The sequence below is a fragment of the Vulpes lagopus genome, chromosome X (genome assembly GCF_018345385.1).
Source record: "Vulpes lagopus strain Blue_001 chromosome X, ASM1834538v1, whole genome shotgun sequence".
Taxonomy (NCBI): domain Eukaryota; kingdom Metazoa; phylum Chordata; class Mammalia; order Carnivora; family Canidae; genus Vulpes; species Vulpes lagopus.
The window spans coordinates 45,779,808-45,802,697 of record NC_054848.1 but is presented as its reverse complement, the minus strand read 5'-3'; the positions used below and the strand labels follow the sequence as shown (position 1 = coordinate 45,802,697).

The 22,890-nt window shown below is 39.8% G+C and overlaps 2 protein-coding genes across 2 annotated transcripts in view; one reads left to right on the top strand and one right to left on the bottom strand.

Moving 5' to 3' along the window:
* LOC121482515 (constitutive coactivator of PPAR-gamma-like protein 2) overlaps positions 1-22,890 on the bottom strand; it is a 100,936-nt gene that overhangs the window by 42,449 nt on the left and 35,597 nt on the right. The gene's annotated exons all lie outside the window — the stretch shown is intronic.
* LOC121482976 (ankyrin repeat domain-containing protein 39-like) lies at positions 20,240-22,554 on the top strand. The gene has a single exon (XM_041741178.1). It carries the CDS (start codon positions 21,723-21,725, stop codon positions 22,302-22,304), a length of 582 nt encoding a protein of 193 aa, XP_041597112.1. The 5' UTR covers positions 20,240-21,722; the 3' UTR covers positions 22,305-22,554.

Here is a 22,890-nt window from a genome sequence, read left to right as displayed (position 1 = left end):
TCCACTTTTTTTTTTAATGGATTGTGCTTTATAGTTATTGTACTTAAGAAATCATCATCTAACGCCAAATCAGAAAAATTCCTGTTTTCTTTCGTAGGTTTTATAATTTTAATTATTACATTTTGATCTATTATCCATTTTGAGTAAATTTTGTGTATATAAGGATCTGAACTCATCATTTTTATCACGTCAGGTCAAGATGGTTGATAATGTTGGTCAAGTCTTCCGTATTTTTTCCTGATTTTCTGTTTACTTATGGCCATTATTGAGAGTAGGGTATTAGGGACTCCTGGGTAGCTCAGAGGTTGAGCGTCTGCCTTCAGCTCAGGGTGTGATCTCCGGGGTCCTGGGATTGAGTCCTGCATCAGGCTCCCTGCAGGGAGCCTGCATCTCCCTGTGCCTATGTCTCTGACTCTCTCTCTCTCTCTCTGTTTCTCATGAATAAATAAATAAAATACTTAAAAAGAGAGAGAGTAGGGTATTGGAAGACTTCAACTATTATTGTTGAAATGTATTTCATTCTTTTTTTTTTAAACTATTTCATTCTTAAACTCAGTTTATGCTTCATGCACTTTGGGGTGTTGCTGCTAGGAGTACATATAATTGGCATATACTCCTAATGAATTGACCCTTTTATCACTACAAAATGTTCTTAATTATCTAGTAACATTACTTGTCTTAATGTCTATCTTATCTGATATCAGTATAGCCATTACAATTCTCATATAGTTACTATTTGCACGGTATTTTTTTTTTTGTATTCTTTTCCTTTCAACCTATTTGTGTCTTTGAATCTAAACCATATCTCTTGTTCAGTTTATGCTTTTTACCTGATCTGACAATCTCTGCCTTTTGATAGTTCAATCCATTTACATTTGATGTAGTTATGTTAAGATGTATAGGTTTCATACCCCCCCTTTCTTTGCTTTTTTGTTTGTTCCTCTTTTACTGTTTTCTATGAGATGTTCTCCAGTGTAGCATTTTAAATATTTTTTTTTCTGTATTTTTGGTAATTTTTATAGTGGTTGCTCCATGGATTACAGTATATATCTTAATTTACACACTATTTCAAATTAATACTAAATAATTCCAGTAGCATATAGAAAAATTGCTCCTATAATAGTTCTCGTCTTTCCACCCTCCCTTGTGCTGCCATATATATTATACGTTTAACACCAACACACAATTTCATAACTGTTGCTTTATGCAGTTGTCTTTTAAATTAGTTATATGAGGGGACCCTGGCTGGCTCAGTCAGTGGAGCATGCAACTCTTGATCTTGGGGTTTTGAGTTTGAACCGCATGTTGGGTGGAGAAATTACTTAAAAATAAAATCTTTAAAATTCAGTTAAATGAATAAATAAGAAAAGATATATTCATACAACATTTTATATTTACCTATGCAACTACTTAGACAGGTGGTCAATATTTATCCTTTTGGTATCATTTCCTTTCAGTCTAAAGGACACCATTTATTTTTTACTTTTGTTATGTTTTATATATTTATGTTGTTTCTTAAAATTCTAATTTCAGCATAGCTAATATAGTGTTAAATTAGGTGCAGATGTACTATATAGTGATTTAACAATTCTATTTACTACTCATTGCTCATCAAGATAAATGTACTCTTAATCCTCCTCACCTATTTCATCCATCCCCCCACCCACCTCACCTCTGGTAACCATCTGTTCCCTTTAGTTACGATTCTGTGGGGATTTTTTTTTAATTCCATATATGAGTGAAATCATATGGTACTGGTCTTTCTCTGACTGACTTATTTTGTTTAGCATTATACTCTCTAGCTCCATCCAGGATGTTGCAAATGGCAAGATTTTAGATTAATACTAAATAATTCAAAATACAAAATAATGTGCTATAATACAAAATAATAATAATAATAATTAATAATAATTATTAATACAGATCAGTGAGGGCAAGATGGCGAAAGAGTAGGGTCCCCAAGTCACCTGTCCCCACCAAATTACCTAGATAACCTTCAAATCATCCCAAACATCTACGAATTCGGCCTGAGATTTAAAGAGAGAACAGGGGGATCCCTGGGTGGCGCAGCAGTTTGGCGCCTGCCTTTGGCCCAGGGCGCCATCCTGGAGACCCCGGATCGAATCCCACGTCGGGCTCCCCATGCGTGGAGCCTGCTTCTCCCTCTGCCTGTGTCTCTGCCTCTGTGTGTGTGTGTGTGTTTGTGTGTGTGACTATCATAAATAAATAAAAGTTAAAAAAAAATAAAGAGAGAACAGCTAGAATGCTACAGTGAGAAGAGTTCGCGCTTCTATTAAGGTAGGAAGACCGGGGGAAAAAGAAATAAAGAAACAAAAGGCCTCCAAGGGGGAGAGGCCCGGCGAGGAGCCAGGCTAAGGCCGGGGCGAGTGTCTCCAGAACAGGAAAGCCCCATCCCTGAGAAGCAGGAGCTTCCACCAATCTTCCCGAGGAAAGGCGCTCGCAGGGAATTAGAGTAGGACCCCAGGAGGGCGGGGATGCCCTCAGGCTCCCTGGGACACCAACAGAGCACCTGCGCCCCGGTGACAGTGCGCTGAGCTCCCTAAAGGGCTGCAGCATGCTCACAGCTGGACCCGGGAGCAGCTCGGAGGCAGCTCCCGCAGAGGAAGAGGCTCCGTGCAGAGGGGGCTGTGTGGCCCCGGGAGCAGCTCGGAGGGGCTCAGGCAGCAGCTCCATGGAGAGGGGGCTGCGCGGCTGGAAGCGGGAATTCAACAGCGAAGGCCCGGGAGCACAGGGTGCCGGGGATACAGCCCAGGATCCCCTGGGGACAGGCAGAGGCCAGGAGGGCACAGGACAGCAAGGACACTCCGGCCCCAAGCTGAGCAGATCAGCGGCCCCGCCCCTGGAGCATCAAGAACCCTGCAGACTGAGAGCTCCTTAGTCACTGCAGGAGCTGAATTCAGGGCTCCAGAGCTGGCCAGCACTACTGTGGTTGTTCCTCCTGGGGCCTCAAAGGGTAAACAACACCCCCCTGAGCCTCACAGTGGCCTCACCGGATAAGCAGCTTAAACATCACTCACTGAGCCCTGCACCAGGCAGGGGGCTGAGCAGCTCCCCCAGGCGGTAACACCTGAAAATCAGCTCAACAGGCCCCTTCCCCAGGAGACCAGCTAGACGGAGAGGGGAAAAACAAATTATTGACCAAGAAGCACTGGAAAGTTCCAGGGGAAGTCAAGGGACATACAGTATACAGAATCAGAGGATACTCCCCCTTGGTTTTTTTTTTTTGGTTTTTTTTTTTTTGCTTTTTCATTTCTGTTTGCACCGCCCATTTTTTTCTCTTTTTCTTCTCTATTTTTTCCCTTTTTCTTTTTTTCTTTTCCTTTTCTTCTTTCTCTTCTCTCTTTATCCACTTTTCCCAATACAACTTACTTTTGGCCACTCGGCACTGAGCAAAATGACTAGAAGGAAAACACCACCTCAAAAGAAAGAATCAGAAACAGTCCTCTCTCCCACAGAGTTGCAAAATCTGGATTACAATTCAATGTCAGAAAGCCAATTCAGAAGCACTATTATAAAGCTACTGGTGGCTCTAGAAAAAAGCATAAAGGATTCAAGAGACTTCATGACTGCAGAATTTAGAGCTAATCAGGCAGAAATTAAAAATCAACTGAATGAGATGCAATCCAAACTAGAAGTCCTAATGACGAGGGTTAACGAGGTGGAAGAATGAGTGAGTGACATAGAAGACAAGTTGATGGCAAAGAGGGAAACTGAGGGAAAAAGAGACAAACAAAAGACCATGAAGATAGATTAAAGGAAATAAACGACAGCCTGAGGAAGAAAAACCTACTTTTAATTGGGGTTCGCGAGGGCGCCGAAAGGGACAGAGAGCCAGAATATGTATTTGAACACATCATAGCTGAAAACTTTCCTAATCTGGGAAGGGAAACAGGCATTCAGATCCAGGAAAAAGAGAAATCCCCCCCTAAAATCAATAAAAACCGTTCAACACCTTGACATCTAATAGTTAAGCTTGCAAATTCCAAAGATAAAGAGAAGATCCTTAAAGCAGCAAGAGACAAGAAATCCCTAACTTTTATGGGGAAGAGTATTAGGGTAACAGCAGACCTCTCCACAGAGACCTGGCAGGCCAGAAAGGGCTGGCAGGATATATTCAGGGTCCTAAATGAGAAAAACATGCAACCAAGAATAGTTTATCCAGCAAGGCTCTAATTCAGAATGGAAGGAGAGATAAAGAGCTTCCAAGACAGGCAGGAACTGAAAGAATATGTGACCTCCAAACCAGCTCTGCAAGAAGTTTTAAGGGGGACTCTTAAAATTCCCCTTTAAGAAGAAGTCCAGTGGAACAATCCACAAAAACAAGGACTGAATAGAGATCATGATGACACTAAACTCTTATCTTTCAATAGTAACTCTGAAAGTGAATGGGCTTAATGACCCCATCAAAAGGCGCAGGGTGTCAGACTGGTTAAAAAAGCAGGACCCTCTATCTGCTGTCTACAAGAGACTCATTTTAGACAGAAGGACACCTACAGCCTCAAAATAAAAGGTTGGAGAACCATTTACCATTCAAATGGTCCTCAAAAGAAAGCAGGGGTAGCCATCCTTATATCAGAGAAACTAAAATTTACCCCGAAGACTGTAGTGAGAGAGATGAAGAGGGACACTATATCATACTTAAAGGATCTATCCAACAAGAGGACTTAACAATCATCAATATATATGCCCAGAATGTGGGAGCTGCAAAGTATATCAATTAATAACCAAAATTAAGACATACTTGGATAATAATACACTTATACTTGGTGACTTCAATCTAGCGCTTTCTACACTTGATAGGTCTTCTAAACACATCTCCAAAGAAACGAGAGCTTTAAATGATACACTGGGGAACCCTGGGTGGCGCAGCAGTTTGGCGCCTGCCTTTGGCCCAGGGCACGATCCTGGAGACCCGGGATCGAATCCCACGTCGGGCTCCCGGTGCATGGAGCCTGCTTCTCCCTCTGCCTATGTCTCGGCCTATGTCTCTGCCTCTCTCTCTCTCTCTCTCTCTCTCTGTGTGAAACTATCATAAATAAATAAAAAAAATTTTTTAAAAAATAAATGATACACTGGACCAGATGGATTTCACACAGAACTTTACATCTACAGAACTTGACATCCAAACTCAACTGAATACATATTCTTTTCAAATGTACATGGAACTTTCTCCAGAATAGGCCACATACTGGGTCACAAATCAGGTCTGAACCGATACCAAAAGATTGGGATCGTCCCCTGCATATTCTCAGACCATAATGCCTTGAAATTAGAACTAAATCACAACAAGAAGTTTGGAAGGACTTCAAACACGTGGAGGTTAAGGACCATCTTGCTAAAAGATGAAAGGGTCAACCAGGAAATTAAGGAAGAATTAAAAAGATCCATGGAAACTAATGAGAATGAAGATACACCATTCAAAATCTTTGGGATGCAGCAAAAGCAGTCCTGAGGGGGAAATACATCGCAATACAAGCATTCATCCAAAAACGGGAAAGAACTCAAATACAAAAGCTAACCTTACACCTAAAGGAGCTAGAGAAAAAAACAGCAAATAGATCCTACACCCAGCAGAAGAAGAGTGTTAATAAAGATTCAAGCAGAACTCAACGAAATCGAGACCAGAAGAACTGTGGAACAGATCCACAAAACCAGGAGTTGGTTCTTTGAAAGAATTAATAACATAGATAAACCATTAGCCAGGCTTATTAAAAAGAAGAGACAAAAGACTCAAATTAATAAATCATGAATGAGAAAGGAGAGATCACTACGAACACCAAGGTAATACAAACCATTTAAAAAACATATTATGAACAGTCATACGCCAATAAATTAGGCAATCTAGAAGAAATGGATGCAGTTCTGGAAAGCCACAAACTACCAAAACTGGAACAGGAAGAAATAGAAAACCTTAACAGGCCAAAAACCAGGGATGAAATTGAAGCAGTCATCAAAAGCCTCCCAAGACATAAAAGTCCAGGGCCAGATGGCTTCCCAGGGGAATTCTATCAAACGTTTAAAGAAGAAACCATACCTATTCTACTAAAGCTGTTTGGAAAGATAGAAAGAGATGGAATACTTCCAAATTCGTTCTATGAGGCCAGCATCACCTTAATTCCGAAACCAAAGACCCCCACCAAAAAGGAGAATTACAGACCAATATCCCTGATGAACATGGATGCAAAAATTCTCGACAAGATACTAGCCAATAGGATCCAACAATATATTAAGAAAATTATTCACCATGACCAAGTAGGATTTATTCCTGGGACACAAGGCTGATTCAATACTCACAAAAGAATCAATGTGATTCATCATATCAGCAAGAGAAAAACCAAGAACCATATGATCCTCTCATTAGATGCAGAGAAAGCATTTGACAAAATACAGCACCCATTCCTTTTTTTTTTTAATTAATTTTTATTGGTGTTCAATTTACCAACATACAGAAAAACACCCAGTGCTCATCCCGTCAAGTGTCCACCTCAGAGCCCGTCACACATTCCCGTCCAACACCCGCCCTCCTCCCCTTCCACCACCCCTAGTTCGTTTCCCCGAGTTAGGAGTCTTTATGTTCTGTCTCCCTTCCTGATATTTCCCAACATTTCTTCTCCCTTCCTTTATATTCCCTTTCATATTATTCATATTCCCCAAACGAATGAGAACATACACTGTTTGTCCTTCTCCGATTGACTTATTTCACTCAGCATAATACCCTCCAGTTCCAACCATGTCAAAGCAAATGGTGGGTATTTGTCATTTCTAATGGCTGAGTAATATTCCATCGTATACATAAACCAAATCTTCTTTATCCATTCATCTTTTGATGGACACCGAGGCTCCTTCCACAGTTTGGCTATTGTGGACATTGCTGATAGAAACATCGGGGTGCAGGTGTCCCGGCGTTTCATTGCATCTGAATCTTTGGGGTAAATCCCCAACAGTGCAATTGCTGGGTCGTAGGGCAGGTCTATTTTTAACTCTTTGAGGAACCTCCACACAGTTTTCCAGTGGCTGCACCAGTTCACATTCCCACCAACAGTGTAAGAGGGTTCCCTTTTCTCCGCATCCTCTCCAACATTTGTTGTTTCCTGCCTTGTTAATTTTCCCCATTCTCACTGGTGTGAGGTGGTATCTCATTGTGGTTTTGATTTGTATTTCCCTGATGGCAAGTGATGCAGAGCATTTTCTCATGTGCTTGTTGGCCATGTCCATGTCTTCCTCTGTGAGATTTCTCTTCATGTCTTTTGCCCATTTCATGATTGGATTGTTTGTTTCTTTGGTGTTGAGTTTAATAAGTTCTTTATAGATTTTGGAAACTACCCCTTTATCTGATATGTCATTTGCAAATATCTTCTCCCATTCTGTAGGTTGTCTTTTAGTTTTGTTGACTGTATCCTTTGCTGTGCAAAAACTTCTTATCTTGATGAAGTCCCAATAGTTCATTTTTGCTTTTGTTTCTTTTGCCTTTGTGGATGTATCTTGCATGAAATTACTGTGGCCAAGTTCAAAAAGGGTGTTGCCTGTGTTCTCCTCTAGGATTTTGATGGAATCTTGTCTCACATTTAGATCTCTCATCCATTTTGAGTTTATCTTTGTGTGTGGTGAAAGAGAGTGGTCCAATTTCATTCTTCTGCATGTGGATGTCCAATTTTCCCAGCACCATTTATTGAAGAGACTGTCTTTTTTCCAGTGGATAGTCTTTCCTCCTTTATCGTATATTAGATGACCGTACATTTCAGGGTCCACTTCTGGGTTCTCTATTCTGTTCCATTGATCTATGTGTCTGTTTTTGTGCCAGTACCACACTGTCTTGATGACCACAGCTTTGTAGTACAACCTGAAATCTGGCATTGTGATACCCCCAGATATGGTTTTCTTTTTCAGTATTCCCCTGGCTATTCGGGGTCTTTTCTGATTCCACACAAATCTTAAAATAATTTGTTCTAACTCTCTGAAGAAAGTCCATGGTATTTTGATAGGGATTGCATTAAACGTATAAATTGCCCTGGGTAACATTGACATTTTCACAACATTAATTCTCCCAATCCATGAGCATACAATATTTTTCCACCTCTTTGGGTCTTCCTCCATTTCTTTCAGAAGTGTTCTATAGTTTTTAGGGAATAGATCTTTTACCTCTTTGGTTAGGTTTATTCCTAGGTATTTTATGCTTTTGGGTGCAATTGTAAATGGGATTGACTCCTTAATTTCTCTTTCTTCAGTCTCATTGTTAGTGTATAGAAATGCCATTGATTTCTGGGCATTGATTTTGTATCCTGCCACGCTACCAAATTGCTGTATGAGTTCTAGCAATCTTGGGGTGGAGGCTTTTGGGTTTTCTATGTAGAGTATCATGTCATCGGCGAAGAGGGAGAGTTTGACTTCTTCTTTGCCAATTTGAATGCCTTTAATGTCTTTTTGTTGTCTGATTGCTGAGGCGAGGACTTCCAGAACTATGTTGAACAGCAGTGGTGAGAGTGGACATCCCTGTCTTGTTCCTGATCTTAGGGGAAAGGCTCCCAGTGCTTCCCCATTGAGAATGATATTTGCTGTGGGCTTTTCGTAGATGGCTTTTAAGATGTCGAGCAAAGTTCCCTCTATCCCAACACTCTGAAGGGTTTTGATCAGGAATGGATGCTGTATTTTGTCAAATGCTTTCTCTGCATCTAATGAGAGTATCATATGGTTCTTGGTTTTTCTCTTGCTGATATGATGAATCACATTGATGGTTTTACGAGTGTTGAACCAGCCTTGTGTCCCAGGGATAAATCCTACTTGGTCATGGTGAATAATTTTCTTAATGTGTTGTTGGATCCTATTGGCTACTATCTTGTTGAGAATTTTTGCATCCATGTTCATCAGGGATATTGGTCTGTAATTCTCCTTTTTGGTGGGGTCTTTGTCTGGTTTCGGAATTAAGGTGATGCTGGCCTCGTAGAACGAATTTGGAAGTACTCCATCTCTTTCTATCTTTCCAAACAGCTTTAGTAGAATAGGTATGATTTCTTCTTTAAACGTTTGATAGAATTCCCTACAGCATCCATTCCTGATCAAAACTCTTCAGAGTGTAGGGATAGAGGGAACTTTCCTCGACATCTTAAAAGCCATCTACGAAAAGCCCACAGCAAATATAATTGTCAATGGGGAAGCACTGGGAGCCTTTCCCCTAAGATCAGGAACAAGACAAGGATGTCCACTCTCACCACTGCTATTCAACATAGTACTGGAAGTCCTAGCCTCAGAAATCAGACAACAAAAAGACATTAAAGGCATTCAAATTGGCAAAGAAGAAGTCAAACTCTCCCTCTTCGCCGATGACATGATACTCTACATAGAAAACCCAAAAGCCTCCACCCCAAGATTGCTAGAACTCATACAGCAATTTGGCAGTGTGGCAGGATACAAAATCAATGCCCAGAAGTCAGTGGCATTTCTATACACTAACAATGAGACTGAAGAAAGAGAAATTAAGGAGTCAATCCCATTTACAATTGTACCCAAAAGCATAAGATACCTAGGAATAAACCTAACCAAAGAGGTAAAGGATCTATACCCTAAAAACTATAGAACACTTCTGAAAGAAATGGAGGAAGACCCAAAGAGGTGGAAAAATATTGTATGCTCATGGATTGGGAGAATTAATGTTGTGAAAATGTCAATGTTACCCAGGGCAATTTACACGTTTAATGCAATCCCCATCAAAATACCATGGACTTTCTTCAGAGAGTTAGAACAAATTATTGTAAGATTTGTGTGGAATCAGAAAAGACCCCGAATAGCCAGGGGAATTTTAAAAAAGAAAACCATAGCGGGGGGCATCACAATGCCAGATTTCAGGTTGTACTACAAAGCTGTGGTCTTCAAGACAGTGTGGTACTTATACATAAACAGACAGATAGATCAATGGAACAGAATAGAGAACCCAGAAGTGGACCCTCAACTTTATGGTCAACTAATATTCGATAAAGGAGGAAAGACTATCCATTGGAAGAAAGACAGTCTCTTCAATAAATGGTGCTGGGAAAATTGGACATCCAAATGCAGAAGAATGAAACTAGACCACTCCCTTGCACCATACACAAAGGTCAACTCAAAATGGATGAAAGATCTAAATGTGAGACAAAATTCCATCAAAATCCTAGAGGAGAACACAGGCAACACCCTTTTTGAACTCGGCCACAGTAACTTCTTGCAAGATACATCCACGAAGGCAAAAGAAACAAAAGCAGCAAAAATGAACTATTAGGACTTCATCAAGATAAGAAGCTTTTGCACAGCAAAAGAAACAGTCAACAAAACTAAAAGACAACCTACAGAATGGGAGAAGATATTGGTAAATGACGAATCAGATAAAGGCCTAGTTTCCAAGATTTATAAAGAACTTATTAAACTCAACACCAAAGAAACAAACAATCCAATCATGAAATGGGCAAAACACATGAACAGAAATCTCACAGAGGAAGACATAGACATGGCCAACACGCACATGAGAAAATGTTCTGCATCACTTGCCATCAGGGAAATACAAATCAAAACCACAATGGGGTACCACCTCACACCAGTGAGAATGGGGAAAATTAACAAGGCAGGATACCACGAATGTTGGAGAGGATGTGGAGAAAAGGGAACCGTCTTGCACTGTTGGTGGGAATGTGAAATGGTGCAGCCACTCTGGAAAACTGTGTGGAGGTTCCTCAAAGAGTTAAAAATAGACCTGCCCTACGACCCAGCAATTGCATTGCTGGGGATTTACCCCAATGATACAGATGCAGTGAAACGCCGGGACACCTGCACCCTGATGTTTCTAGCAGCAATGTCCACAATTAGCCAAACTGTGGAAGGAGCCTCGGTATCCATCGAAAGATGAATGGATAAAGAAGATGTGGTTTATGTATACAATGGAGTATTACTCAGCCATTAGAAATGACAAATACCCACCATTTGGTTTGACATGGTTGGAACTGCAGGGTATTAGGCTGAGTGAAATAAGTCAATCAGAGGACAAACACTATATGGTCTCATTCATTTGGGGAATATAAATAATAGTGAGAGGGAATAGAGGGCAAGGGAGAAGAAATGTGTAGGAAGTATCAGAAAGGGAGAGAGAACATGGAAGACTCCTAACTATGGGAAACGAACTAGGGGTGGTGGAAGGGGACGGGGGTGGGGGTGGGGGTGACTGGGTGGTGGGCACTGACGGGGGCACTTGATGGGATGAGCCCTGGGTGTTATTCTGTATGTTGGAAAATTGAACACCAATAAAAAATAAATTTATTATTAAAAAAAGAAAGAAATAGAGACTGACTTTTAAAATAAATAAAATACATTATCACAAAAAAAAGAGGAAACATCAGTGATTATGCTAGGTTGGTGAGGTGTTCACAGTAGTTTGACGAGTGAGCTATCTCATACCTTGTTAATTCATCAGGCTTATGAATTTCGACATGCTTAAATTTGCTTTTCACACACATTTAACCCAAACTGTTACATTTCAGATCATAAGACAACCAAATTAAATCACATTGTAAGCAATATTATATTAATAATAAGTAATTTTCTTCCAAAATACCTAGTTTGCATTTCCTAATCTATGATCATGCAAAGTGGAATGGTGAAAATCTAGAAAATACAAGCTAAAATACTTGAAGTAAATTTTAAAGTAAAGGCTAACAGGGGCACCTGGGTGCCTCAGTGGTTGAGTGCCTGCCTTTGGCTCAGGTTGTGATCCCAGGGTCCTGCGATAGAGTCCCTCATCAGGCTTCCTCCAGAAAGCCTGCTTCTACTTCTGCTTTGTACTCTGCCTCTTTCTGTATGTCTCTCATGAATAAATGAATAAAATCTTTAAAAAAAAAATAAAGGTTAACAACAACAAAAAATTATTGATACAAAGTAATTCTTTTTTCCAGCTGAATAATATTCCATTTTATATAAATACCACATCTTTATTCATTCATCTATCAATGGACACTGGGGCTACTTCCATAATTTGGCTATTGTAAATAATTCTGCAATAATCATTATGATGCATATATCACTTTGAATTAGTGATTTGTATTCTTCAGGTATATACCTAGTAGTGTGATAACTGGATCATTTGTAGTTCTATTTTTCATTTTTAAAGGAATGTTCATACTGTCTTCCATAGTGGCTGCACTAATTTGCATTCCTACCAACAGTGCAAGCTGGTTCCTTTATTTTCCACATCCTCACCAACACCTGTTGTTTCTTGTGTTTTTGTTTTAAGCCTTTCTGACAGGTGTGAGATGATATCTCATTGTAGTTTTGATTTGCATTTCCCTGGTCACTGATGATGAGTGATGTTCAGCATCTTTTCATGTTTCTGTTGGCAACCTGGATGTCTTTGGAGAATGTCTGTATATTTCTTCTGCCTATTTTTAACCAGATCATTTGTTTTTTAGGTATTCAGTTGTATAGGTTATTTATATATTTTGTTTTTTTCTTTTTTTTTTTTTTTTTTTAAAGATTTATTTATTTATTCATGATAGATATATAGAGAGAAAGAGAGAGGCAGAGACACAGGAGGAGGGAGAAGCAGGCTCCATGCCGGGAGCCTGACGCGGGACTTGATCCCGGGACTCCAGGATCGCGCCCTGGGTCAAAGGCAGGGGCTAAACCGCTGAGCCACCCAGGGATCCCGTTTTTTTCTTTATATATTTTGGATACTAACACTTTATCGATATGTCATTTGTAAATATCATCTTCCATTTTGTAGATTGCCTTTTAGTTTTGGTGATAGTTTCATTTGCTGTACAGAAATTTTTTATTCTGATGTAGTCCCAATAGTTTATTTTTGCTTTTGTTTCGCTTGCCTCAGGAGACATACCTAGAAAAATGTTGTTATGGCTGATGCCTGTGTTCTCTTCTAGGATTTTTATGGTTTCAGGACATAAAATTGAAGGACATCATTTAATACTTCCTATAATGCAAGGCAGTAGTGATAAATTCTCTTAGTCTTTGGTTATCTGGCAATCTATTTTACTTTCCTTTACATTTTACAGGTTTATTGAGATAAATTAACATACTATACATTTCATATATCAATTCAATTGTACTCATTTGTACAGTTCAGTGTTTTTTTTTGCATATTCTCAGGGTTATATAACCGTAACCACTATCTAATTCCAGGACATTTAACTTGCCTCCAAAAGAAACCTTGAATCCATGCAGTCACTCTACCCCTGGCCCTCCCCTAAGACCCTGGCAAACACAAATCTTTGGATTTGCCTATTCTGAATGTTTCATATAAATAGAACTGCATGGGGAATACCTGGGTGGCTCAGTGGCTGAGTGCCTGCCTTTGGCCCAGAGCGTGATCCTGGAGCCCTGGGATCAAGTCCCATGTCGGGCTTCTGCATGGAGCCTGCTTCTCCCTCTGCCTGTGTCTCTGCCTCTGTCTCTCATGAATAAATAAATAAAATCTTAAAAAAATAGAATTGCATGATAGATGTCTTTTTGTGACTGGTGCCTTTCACTTAGCCCAATTTTTTTTTTGGGGGGGGGGGGTCCATCCATGTTGTAGCATGAATTAGTAGTTAATTTCTTTTTATATCTGAATTAACATTTTATTGTATGAATATAATATAGCCCATTTATCAGTTGATGAAAATTTTAGTTGTTTCCATTTGTGGCAATTATGAATAGTGCTATATATATATATATTTGTGAATGTTTCTTTGTGGATGTGTCATTTTATATTCTTACTTCCAGTGTCCCAATTCCTCCACATCCCCACCAACACTTCTTGTCTTTTTTATTATAGCCACACTAATGGGTGTAAATTGGTATCTCGTATCTTTTTAAAAGGATTTTAAGTAATCTCTATACCCAACATGGGGCTCGAACTCACAACCCTCTTAATCAAGACTCACATGCTCCACCGAAAGAGCTGCTTTCTCCAAAGTGGCTATACCACTTTATATTCCTACCAACAGTGCATTAGGATTCCAATAGATTCTACAGAGTCTGGATGTTAATCACTTATCAGATATGATTTACAAATATTTTTTTCCATTCTGTGGGTGATCTTTTTACTATGTAAACAGTGTATTCTGACATACATTTAAAATTTTTTCATTAAGTACAATTTGTGTATTTTTTCTTTTGTTATCTGTGTCTTTGGTGTCCTATCCATGAAATTGTTGCCAAATCCAATGTTGTGAAACTTTTCCCATGTTTCATTCTAAGAGTTTCATTGTTTTAGGTCCTTGAACCACTTTGAGTTAATTCTTATATGTGTGTTTGGTGAGTGTCCAACTTCATTTGTTTGCATGTGGATATCCAGTTTTCCCAACACTATTTGTTGAAAAGACTGTCCTGGGGGCACTTGGGTGGCTCAAAGGTTGAGTGTCTGCCTTTGGCTCAGGTCGTGATCCTGGGATCGAGTTCCACATCAGGTTCCCTATAGGGAGCCTGCTTCTCCCTCTGCCTATGTCTCTACCTCTCTCTCTGCATCTCTCATGAATAAACAAATAAAATCTTTACAAAAGAGAGAGGGCGACCCAGGTGGCTCAGCGGTTTAGGGCCACCTTCGGCCCAGGGTGTGATTCTGGAGACCCTGGATCGAGTTCCATGTCGGGCTCCCTGCATGGAGCATGCTTCTCCCTCTGCCTGTGTCTCTGCCTGCCTCTCTCTCTCTCTCTCTCTCTCTCTCTCTCTCTGTGTCTCTCATTAATAAATAAAATCTTAAAAAAATGAAGTAAAAATAAAAATTTTAAAAAATGAAAAAATAAAAAAGAGAGAAAAAGACTATCCTGTCCCCATTGAATGATCTTGGCACCCTTGTCAAAAAATCATTTGACCACATATGTGAGAATTTATTTCTGGGGTCTCTATTCTATTCCACTGGTCTATACATCTATCTTTATGCTAATACCATACTGTTCTGATTACTGTGGTTTTGTAATAAGTTTAAAATCAGGAAGTTTGAGTCCTTCAGTTTTATTTTTTCAAGATTGTTTTGGCTATTCGGGTCTTGTGAGATTCCATATGAATTTTAGGATAGGTTTTTCTATTTCTTCACAAAAGGTCATTGGGACTTTGGTAGGGCCTGCACTGAATCTATAAATCACATTGGGTAGTACTGACATTCTAATTATATTAAGTGCTCCAATCCATGAACATGAGATGTGTTTCCATTTATTTAGGTCTTTTGAAATTTCTTTAGCAACACTTTGTATTCATTGTACAAGTCTTTTATGTACTTGGTGAAATTAATTCCTATGTGTTTTATTTTTTCAATGTTATCATAAATGGAGTTGGTTTTGTCACTTGCTTTATGTATTGTTCAATGTTCATTTAGAAAAACAACTGTTTTTTGTGCATTGACTTTGTATCTTGCTATTTAGCTGGATTCATTTATTATTTCTAACAGCATTTTTGTAGAGTGTTTATGATTTTATACACATAAGATCATATATTGTATTTCCCTGTTGATATTTTGTATAGTTTTATCCATTTTGAAAGTTGAGTATTGAAGTCTCCTTATTATTACTCTTGAATTGTCTGTTTTTCCCTTCATTTCTGTTAGTATTCCCTTTAGTCCTTAGTAACATTTTATTGTCTTAATATTTATTGTCTGGTATTATTATAGCTCCTCCAGCAATCTTATGGTTGTTGTTTTTGTATTTTCCCATCCTTTTATTTCCATCTATTTATATTTTTCAAACTAAACTGTGTTTCCTGTGGACAGCATATAGCTGAATTTTGTTTTCTCATCTGCCTTTTGATTGGATTTTTAGTCCACTCAAGTTTAATGTTATTATTGATTTGCACCTGTCATTTTGCTTTCTATATGTCTCGTGTTATTTAATCCACTCTTCCTTCTTTGTCTTCTTTAAGTGGATTTTTTCTAGTGTAACACTTTAATTCCTTTAATAATTTTTAAATTACACTTGTGAGTTATTTTCTCTAGGGCTTGTAACATACAACTTAATAGCATCTGCTTCACATATACACTAACTTCATTCCCGTGTAATATCAAAATTTTATTCTTATGTACCTCCATTCCCTCCCTTCATTTCTGTGGTATTATTGTTATACATGTTACATCTGTACAAACCCAAGAATAAAAAAACCCCCAAGAATATATTGTCATAATTATACTTTACACAACCTTATTTTTAAAAGAGTTGAGAGAACATGGACATATTCATAGTTTTTGTTGTGTTAACCTAATTATCTCTAGTTCTCTACTTGTGAATTTGCCATTTGGTGTCATTTTCTTACTCCAATACATCTTTGTTCCCATACACTTTGTTTTATGCTGATGTCGAATATACTTCTATATGATATAGGCTCGACAATACAATTATATACGTATTGTTTGATGCAATTACTTTTTAAAAAAGGACTATGCAATTATTCTACGTACATAATTTATGTACATAATTACCATTACTGGTGTTGTCTTTTTTTAATATGAATTTGAATTACTGCCTGTTATTACTTGCTCTAAGCCTGTAGAACTTCCTTTAGTATCTCCTAGAAGGGAAGTCTGCTGGCAACACATTTTCTCAGTTTACTTGTGAATGTCTTTATTTTGCTTTCATGTTTGAAACATAGTATTACTGCATATAAAGTTGGCAGCTGAGAGTTTTATATTTAAGCACATTGAATTATGCTGTCCCACTGCTTTCTGGTCTCCATTGTTTCTGATGAGAATCTAATCTTTGTGGTTCCCTTGCATGTGATTAGTCATTTTTTCCTTACAGCATTCAAAATGCTCTTTTTATCTTTGGCTTTCATCATTTTGACTATGATATGTCTAGTGTGGTTCTCTTTGAGCTCATCTTTTTTTAGATATATAAAATAAAGTGGGTTTTTTTGTCAACTTTGGGAAGTTTTCAGCCATTTTTTAAGAATACTTTTTTATTCCGGCCCCCTCCTGCTGGTACTTCCATTACACGAATGTTGGTGCACTTAATGGTGTCACTCATTCCTCTAAGGCTCTGTTCAGTTTTCCTTATTCTTTATCTTTCTGCTCTTTAGGCTACATAATCTGTATTAATCTGTCTTTAAGTCTGCTGCTTCTTTCTTCTGCCAGCTCAAGTCTACTGTTGATCTCTAGTAAACTTTTCATTTTGGTTTACTGTACTTTTCAACTCCAGCATACTCGCTTGGTTCTTTTTAATATTTAGTCTTTACTGATAATTCTCTATTTGAGGAGACACTGTCATGTTTTCTTTTAATTCTTTTAAGCATGGTTTCATTTGGTTCTTTGAACTTTTTTTTTAAAGATTCTATATTTATTCATGAGAGACACAGAGAGAGAGGCAGAGACATAGGCAGAGGGAGAAGCAGGCTCCTCCCAGGGAGGCCGATACGGGACTCAATCCCGGGACCAGGATCACGCCCTAAACCAAAGGCAGATGCTCAACCGCTGAGCCACCCGGGCGTCCCTGAACATTTTTTAAATAACTGCTTTTAAGTATTTGTTAAGTCTCCTATGTAGGCTTTTAAAATTTTTTTTAATTTTTATTTTTTGTATATTTTTTATTGGAGATTTGCCATCATATAGTATAATACCCAGTGTTCATCTCATCAAGTGCCCCCTCAGTGCCTGTCACCCAGTCACCCCATCCCCCTGCCCACCTCCCCTTCCACTATCTCTTGTTCGTTTCACAGAGTTAGGAGTCTTTCATGTTCTGTCACCCTCTCGGATTTTTCCCACTCATTATACCTCCTTTTCCCTATAATCCCTTTCACTATTTTTTTTTATATTCCCCATATGAGTGAACCCATATAATGTTTGTCCTTTTCCGACTGACTTACTTCGCTTAGCATAATACCCTCCATTTCCATCCACATTGAAGCAAATGGTGGGTATTTGTTGTTTCTTTTTTTTTTTTTTTTAAAGAGTTTATTTATTCATGAGAGACACACAGAAAGAGACAGAAGGAGAAACAGTCTCCATGCAGAGAGCCCAACATGGGACTTGATCCCGGGTCTCCAGGATTACGCCCTGGGCCGAAGGCAGCACTAAACCACTGAGCCACCCGGGCTGCCCCATATTTGTCGTTTCTAATGGCTGACTAATATTCCATTGTATACACATACCACAGCTTCTTTATCCATTCATCATTTGATGGACATTGAGGCTCCTTTCACAGTTTGGCTATTGTGGACATTGCTGCTATAAACATTGGGGTGAAGGTGTTTCATTTTTTTCATCATAACTGTATCTTTGGAGTAAATGCCCAGTTGTGCAATTGCTGGGTAATAGGGTAGCTCTATTTTTAACTCTTTGAGGAACCTCTACAAAGTTTTCCAGAGTGGTTGCATCAATTCACATTCCCACCAACAGTGCAAGAGGGTTTCCCTTTCTCCACATCTTCTCCAACATTTGTTGTTTCCTGTCTTGTGAATTTCCACCATTCTCACTGGTCTGAGACGGTATCTCATTGTGGTTTTGATTTGTATTTCCCTGATGGCAAGTGATGTGGAGCATTTTCTCTTGTGCTTGTTTGCCATGTCTATGTCTTCCTCTGTGAAATTTCTGTTCAGGTCTTTTGCCCATTTCATGATTGGATTGTTTGCTTCTTTGCTGTTGAGTTTAATACGTTCTTTATAGGTCTTGGACACTAGCCCTTTATCTGATATGTCATTGTAAATATCTTCTCCTATTCTGTAGGTTGTCTTTTAGTTTTGTTGACTGTTTCTTTGGCTGTGTGGAAGCTTTTTATCTTGATGAAATCCCAATAATTCATTTTTGCTTTTGTTTCCCTTGCCTTCACAGATTTATCTTGCAAGAAGTTGCTGTGGCTGAGTTCAACTGTGTTCTCCTCTAGGATTTTGATGGATTCTTGTCTCACATTTAGATCTTTTATCCATTTTGAGTTTATCTTTGTGTATGGTGTAAGAGAATGGTCTAGTTCCATTCTTCTGCATGTGACCATAGGATCCAACAGTACATTAAGAAGATTATTCACCATGACCAAGTGGCATTTATCCACAGGATGCAAGGCTGGTTCAACACTCATAAAACAATCAACGTGATTGATCATATCACCAAGAAGAAAAACAAGAACCATATGATCCTCTCAATAGATGCAGAGAAAGCATTTGACAAAATACAGCATCCATTCCTGATCAAAACTCTTCAGAGTGTAGGGATAGAGGGAACATTTCTCAGCCTCTTAAAAGCCATCTATGAAAAGCCCATAGCGAATATCATTCTCAATGGGGAAAAACTGAGAGACTTTCCCCTAAGATCAGGAACAAGACAGGGATGTCCACTCTCCCCACTGCAATTCAACATAGTACTAGAAGTGTTAGCTTCAGCAATCAGACAACAGAAAGAAATAAAAGGCATTCAAATTGGCAAAGAAGAAGTCAAACTCTCCCTCTTTACAGATGACATGATACTGTACATAGAAATCCAAAAGACTGCACCCCAAGATTGCTAGAACTCATACAGCAATTTGGCAGTGTGGCAGGATACAAAATCAATGCCCAGAAATCAGTGGCATTTCTATACACGAACACTGAGACTGAACAAAGAGAAATGAAGGAGTCAATCCCATTGACAATTGCACCCAAAAGCATAAGATACCTAGGAATAAACCTCGCCAAAGAGGTAAAGGATCTATACTGCCAAAACTACAGAACACTTCTGAAAGAAATGGAGGAAGACCCAAAGAGATGGAAAAATTTCCATGCTCATGGATTGGAAGAATTAATATTGTGAAAATGTCAATGCTACCTATGGCAATTTACACTATCAATTCAATGCAATCCCTATCAAAATACCATGGACTTTCTTCAGAGAGTTGGAACAAATATCTTAAGATTTGTGTGGAATCAGAATATAAATAATAGTGAAAGGGAATATAAAGGAAGGGAAAAGAAATGTTGGGAAATATCAGGAAGGGAGACCGAACATAAAGACTCCTAACTCTGGGAAACGAACTAGGGGTGGTGGAAGGGGAGGAGGGCGGGTGTTGGAGAAGAATGGGTGATGGGCACTGAGGCGGACACTTGGGATGAGCACTGGGTGTTTTTCTGTATGTTGGTAAATTGAACACCAATAAAAATTAATTTAAAAAAAAGAAAAAAGAAAAGACCCTGAATAGCCAGGGGAATACTGAAAAAGAAAACCGAAGCCAGGGCTATCACAATGCCGGATTTCAAGTTGTACTACAAAGCTGTGCTCGTCACGACAGTGTGGTACTGGCACAAAAACAGACACATAGATCAATGGAACAGAATAGAGAACCCAGAAATAGGCCCTCAACTGTATGGTCAATTAATATTCAACAAAGTATGTAGGCTTTTTTAAAAGCCTGTTCTATTTACTGTGAGTGGGTCTCGCTTGCATGTTTTTTAGAGTGCCTTGGAAATTTTTGTTGAAAACTGGATATTTTAGATAATATAACAACAGTGGATACTGACCCCACCCTCCAGCCCAGGGTTGGTTGATGTTTGCTTGTTGTTCTCTTGTTTATTTAGTGACTTAGCTGCACTAATTCTGTTAGTTCTATTTCTGAAATATGTAGGATGCAGCCTCTGATGTCTCTACTGATGTCTCTGCTTGTTTTTATTTTAGCCTGGCAACCTAGATGTTCCCCCAGGGTCTGCATAAGCCACTAATTGGTCAATTATTATGCTTAAGCCTTCTTAGCCAGTTAGATTTATACCTTTTCCCATTGCATATAAGTGTAGAGTAAGGCAGCTATCATAGTTCAGGGAGTTTACACATTTTTGCCCATATTCAGTGAAAGAATATTAGTTTGGAGGTTCATTCTCTGATCTTTGCTAAGAAGGCATAACTTTGGGTATTCTTCTAGTCTGGCAGTGATAAGTCTTATTTTATGCTAAACCTGGTTTCCTAGGAGTTGCCTCTGGGTCAGAGAAGCTTATTGTTCAGTTGATGCTTGATCAGAGGTAGTATTTCAGTTCCTTGTGCCAGTGAGGCATATGCCCTGTATTGATGGTCTCTGGGTGGTTTAGGGGAATGCTTTGAAGTCTGTCCCACGTGTGTTCTGATTTCTCCTGAGTGGGTGCCATCAGGTGTATGTATACATCCTTCCTCATCCCCAGAGTTGACTGTGATCCTAGGAGGGTTCTTGGCTGTTTCTTTCCCTGGTTTTCTCTATAAAACATATGGATGCCCTGGTGTTCTGCTCATATCATGGAGATACCAGCCTCCTCTTAATTGCTCATCAAGATACTTATTGTTCTCAATATGCTCTTAGGTATGGAATTCTCCATGCTCTGCTTCAAATAAAGACAGTCCCTTCAGGAAGGTGTAGAGCTCCTCATTCTTATGGTCTACTTTCTCCCTGAAAAGAACCACTCATGCACCATGCTGAGGCTGCTTTTCCCAGAGTGACAAGTGACACCCCTGCTCTGTAAGTGTGCATTGAAAAAGGGGGGGGGTAGTTGGCAGCCCCTACTCTTTTTGGCTTGATCTTCCCAGTGTGGAAACTTCTTTCCACACATGTGCTGGGGTGGGAATGATTGGGGCCCAAAGTATTCTTGGCATGCTGCCCCTAGATTAGAGCTTCTGCCCTGAGTGGCGGATTGGTGGGTGATCCTCTTTACTATGCCTACCTGGACAAAGGGCTCGAGTTGATGAGAAATGGCAATATTTTCCTTCCTGGGTGAAACCATAACCTAAGAACGAGAGCTGGGAGGAGAAGGAAACCTCATCTTCTTGGTTATATATGCCTAAGGGTTAAATGATTTCAAAAAATTTCTACCAGGCCGACATGGCGTCGCCGCAGCCCTGCGCGGACGGGCCCTGCTGCTCATGGCCGGGTGCGGCGTCCGGTGTGCAGCAGACGCTGGACGAGATGGACTTCGACAGGGGAATCTGGTCAGCAGCCCTGAATGGAGACCTAGGCCGAGTGAAGTATTTCATCCAGAAGTCAACAGATCCTAGCCAGCCTGACTCAGCTGGCTACACTGCTCTGCACTATGCCAGCCGCAACGGGCACTATGCCGTATGCCAGTTCCTGTTGGAAAGCGGGGCTAAGTGTAATGCCCAAACCCATGGGGGCGCCACTGCTCTACACTGGGCCAGCTACTGTGGGCACACTGAAATCGCACGGCTCCTGCTGTCTCATGGGTCCAACCCCAGGTTGGTGGATGATGATGGCATGACCAGTCTGCATAAGGCTGCCGAGAAGGGTCATGTGGACATTTGCTCCCTGCTGCTGGCACACAGCCCGGCCCTGAAGGCTGTCCGGGATCGGAAGGCACGACTAGCATGTGACCTGCTGCCCTGCAACAGTGACCTGTGGGACCTGCTGGCCACCTGAGCTGCCACCTTTCTGTCTCAGACTGCCGTGCCAGAGTACACAGACTAGCCCTCCCGGCCCTGCCTTGGTCAGCATCCGTGCTGGGGTGGGAAACTGAGGCCCGAAGAGCCCTGTCCTGGCTGCTGTGGAAGCGAGGGGAGTAGATGCGGTGGAGCTGCAAACGCTTAAGCCTGGACAGATGATCACTTTCTAAATTAGTTCATGTGGAAACATCTATCCGTTTGGAAAAAATAAAGTTGTATCCTTACCTCATCCATGCACAAAAATAAACTTCAAGTAGATTAAAGAACTAAGTATAAAAACAACTACATAAGTATTAGAAGAAGCTATGGAATATATGTCACAAAGCTGCTTTCTAGCTCAGCGCCTTTGAGAAAGATCACTTGGCCCATCTGTCCCTGCTTCCTCATCTGTGAGTGAGGGCCTGCCTCAGATGCCTTGTTAAATGAGTGAATATACCAAGAGCACCAGAGTGTGCCGGGCACGTTGCAAACTGTGTTAGAGCATCCACTTTTTCAAATTTTATTCATTTTAATAATCTGATAGATTAACAAGTGCTATTGTTTTATTTTGTGTTGCTAATTAC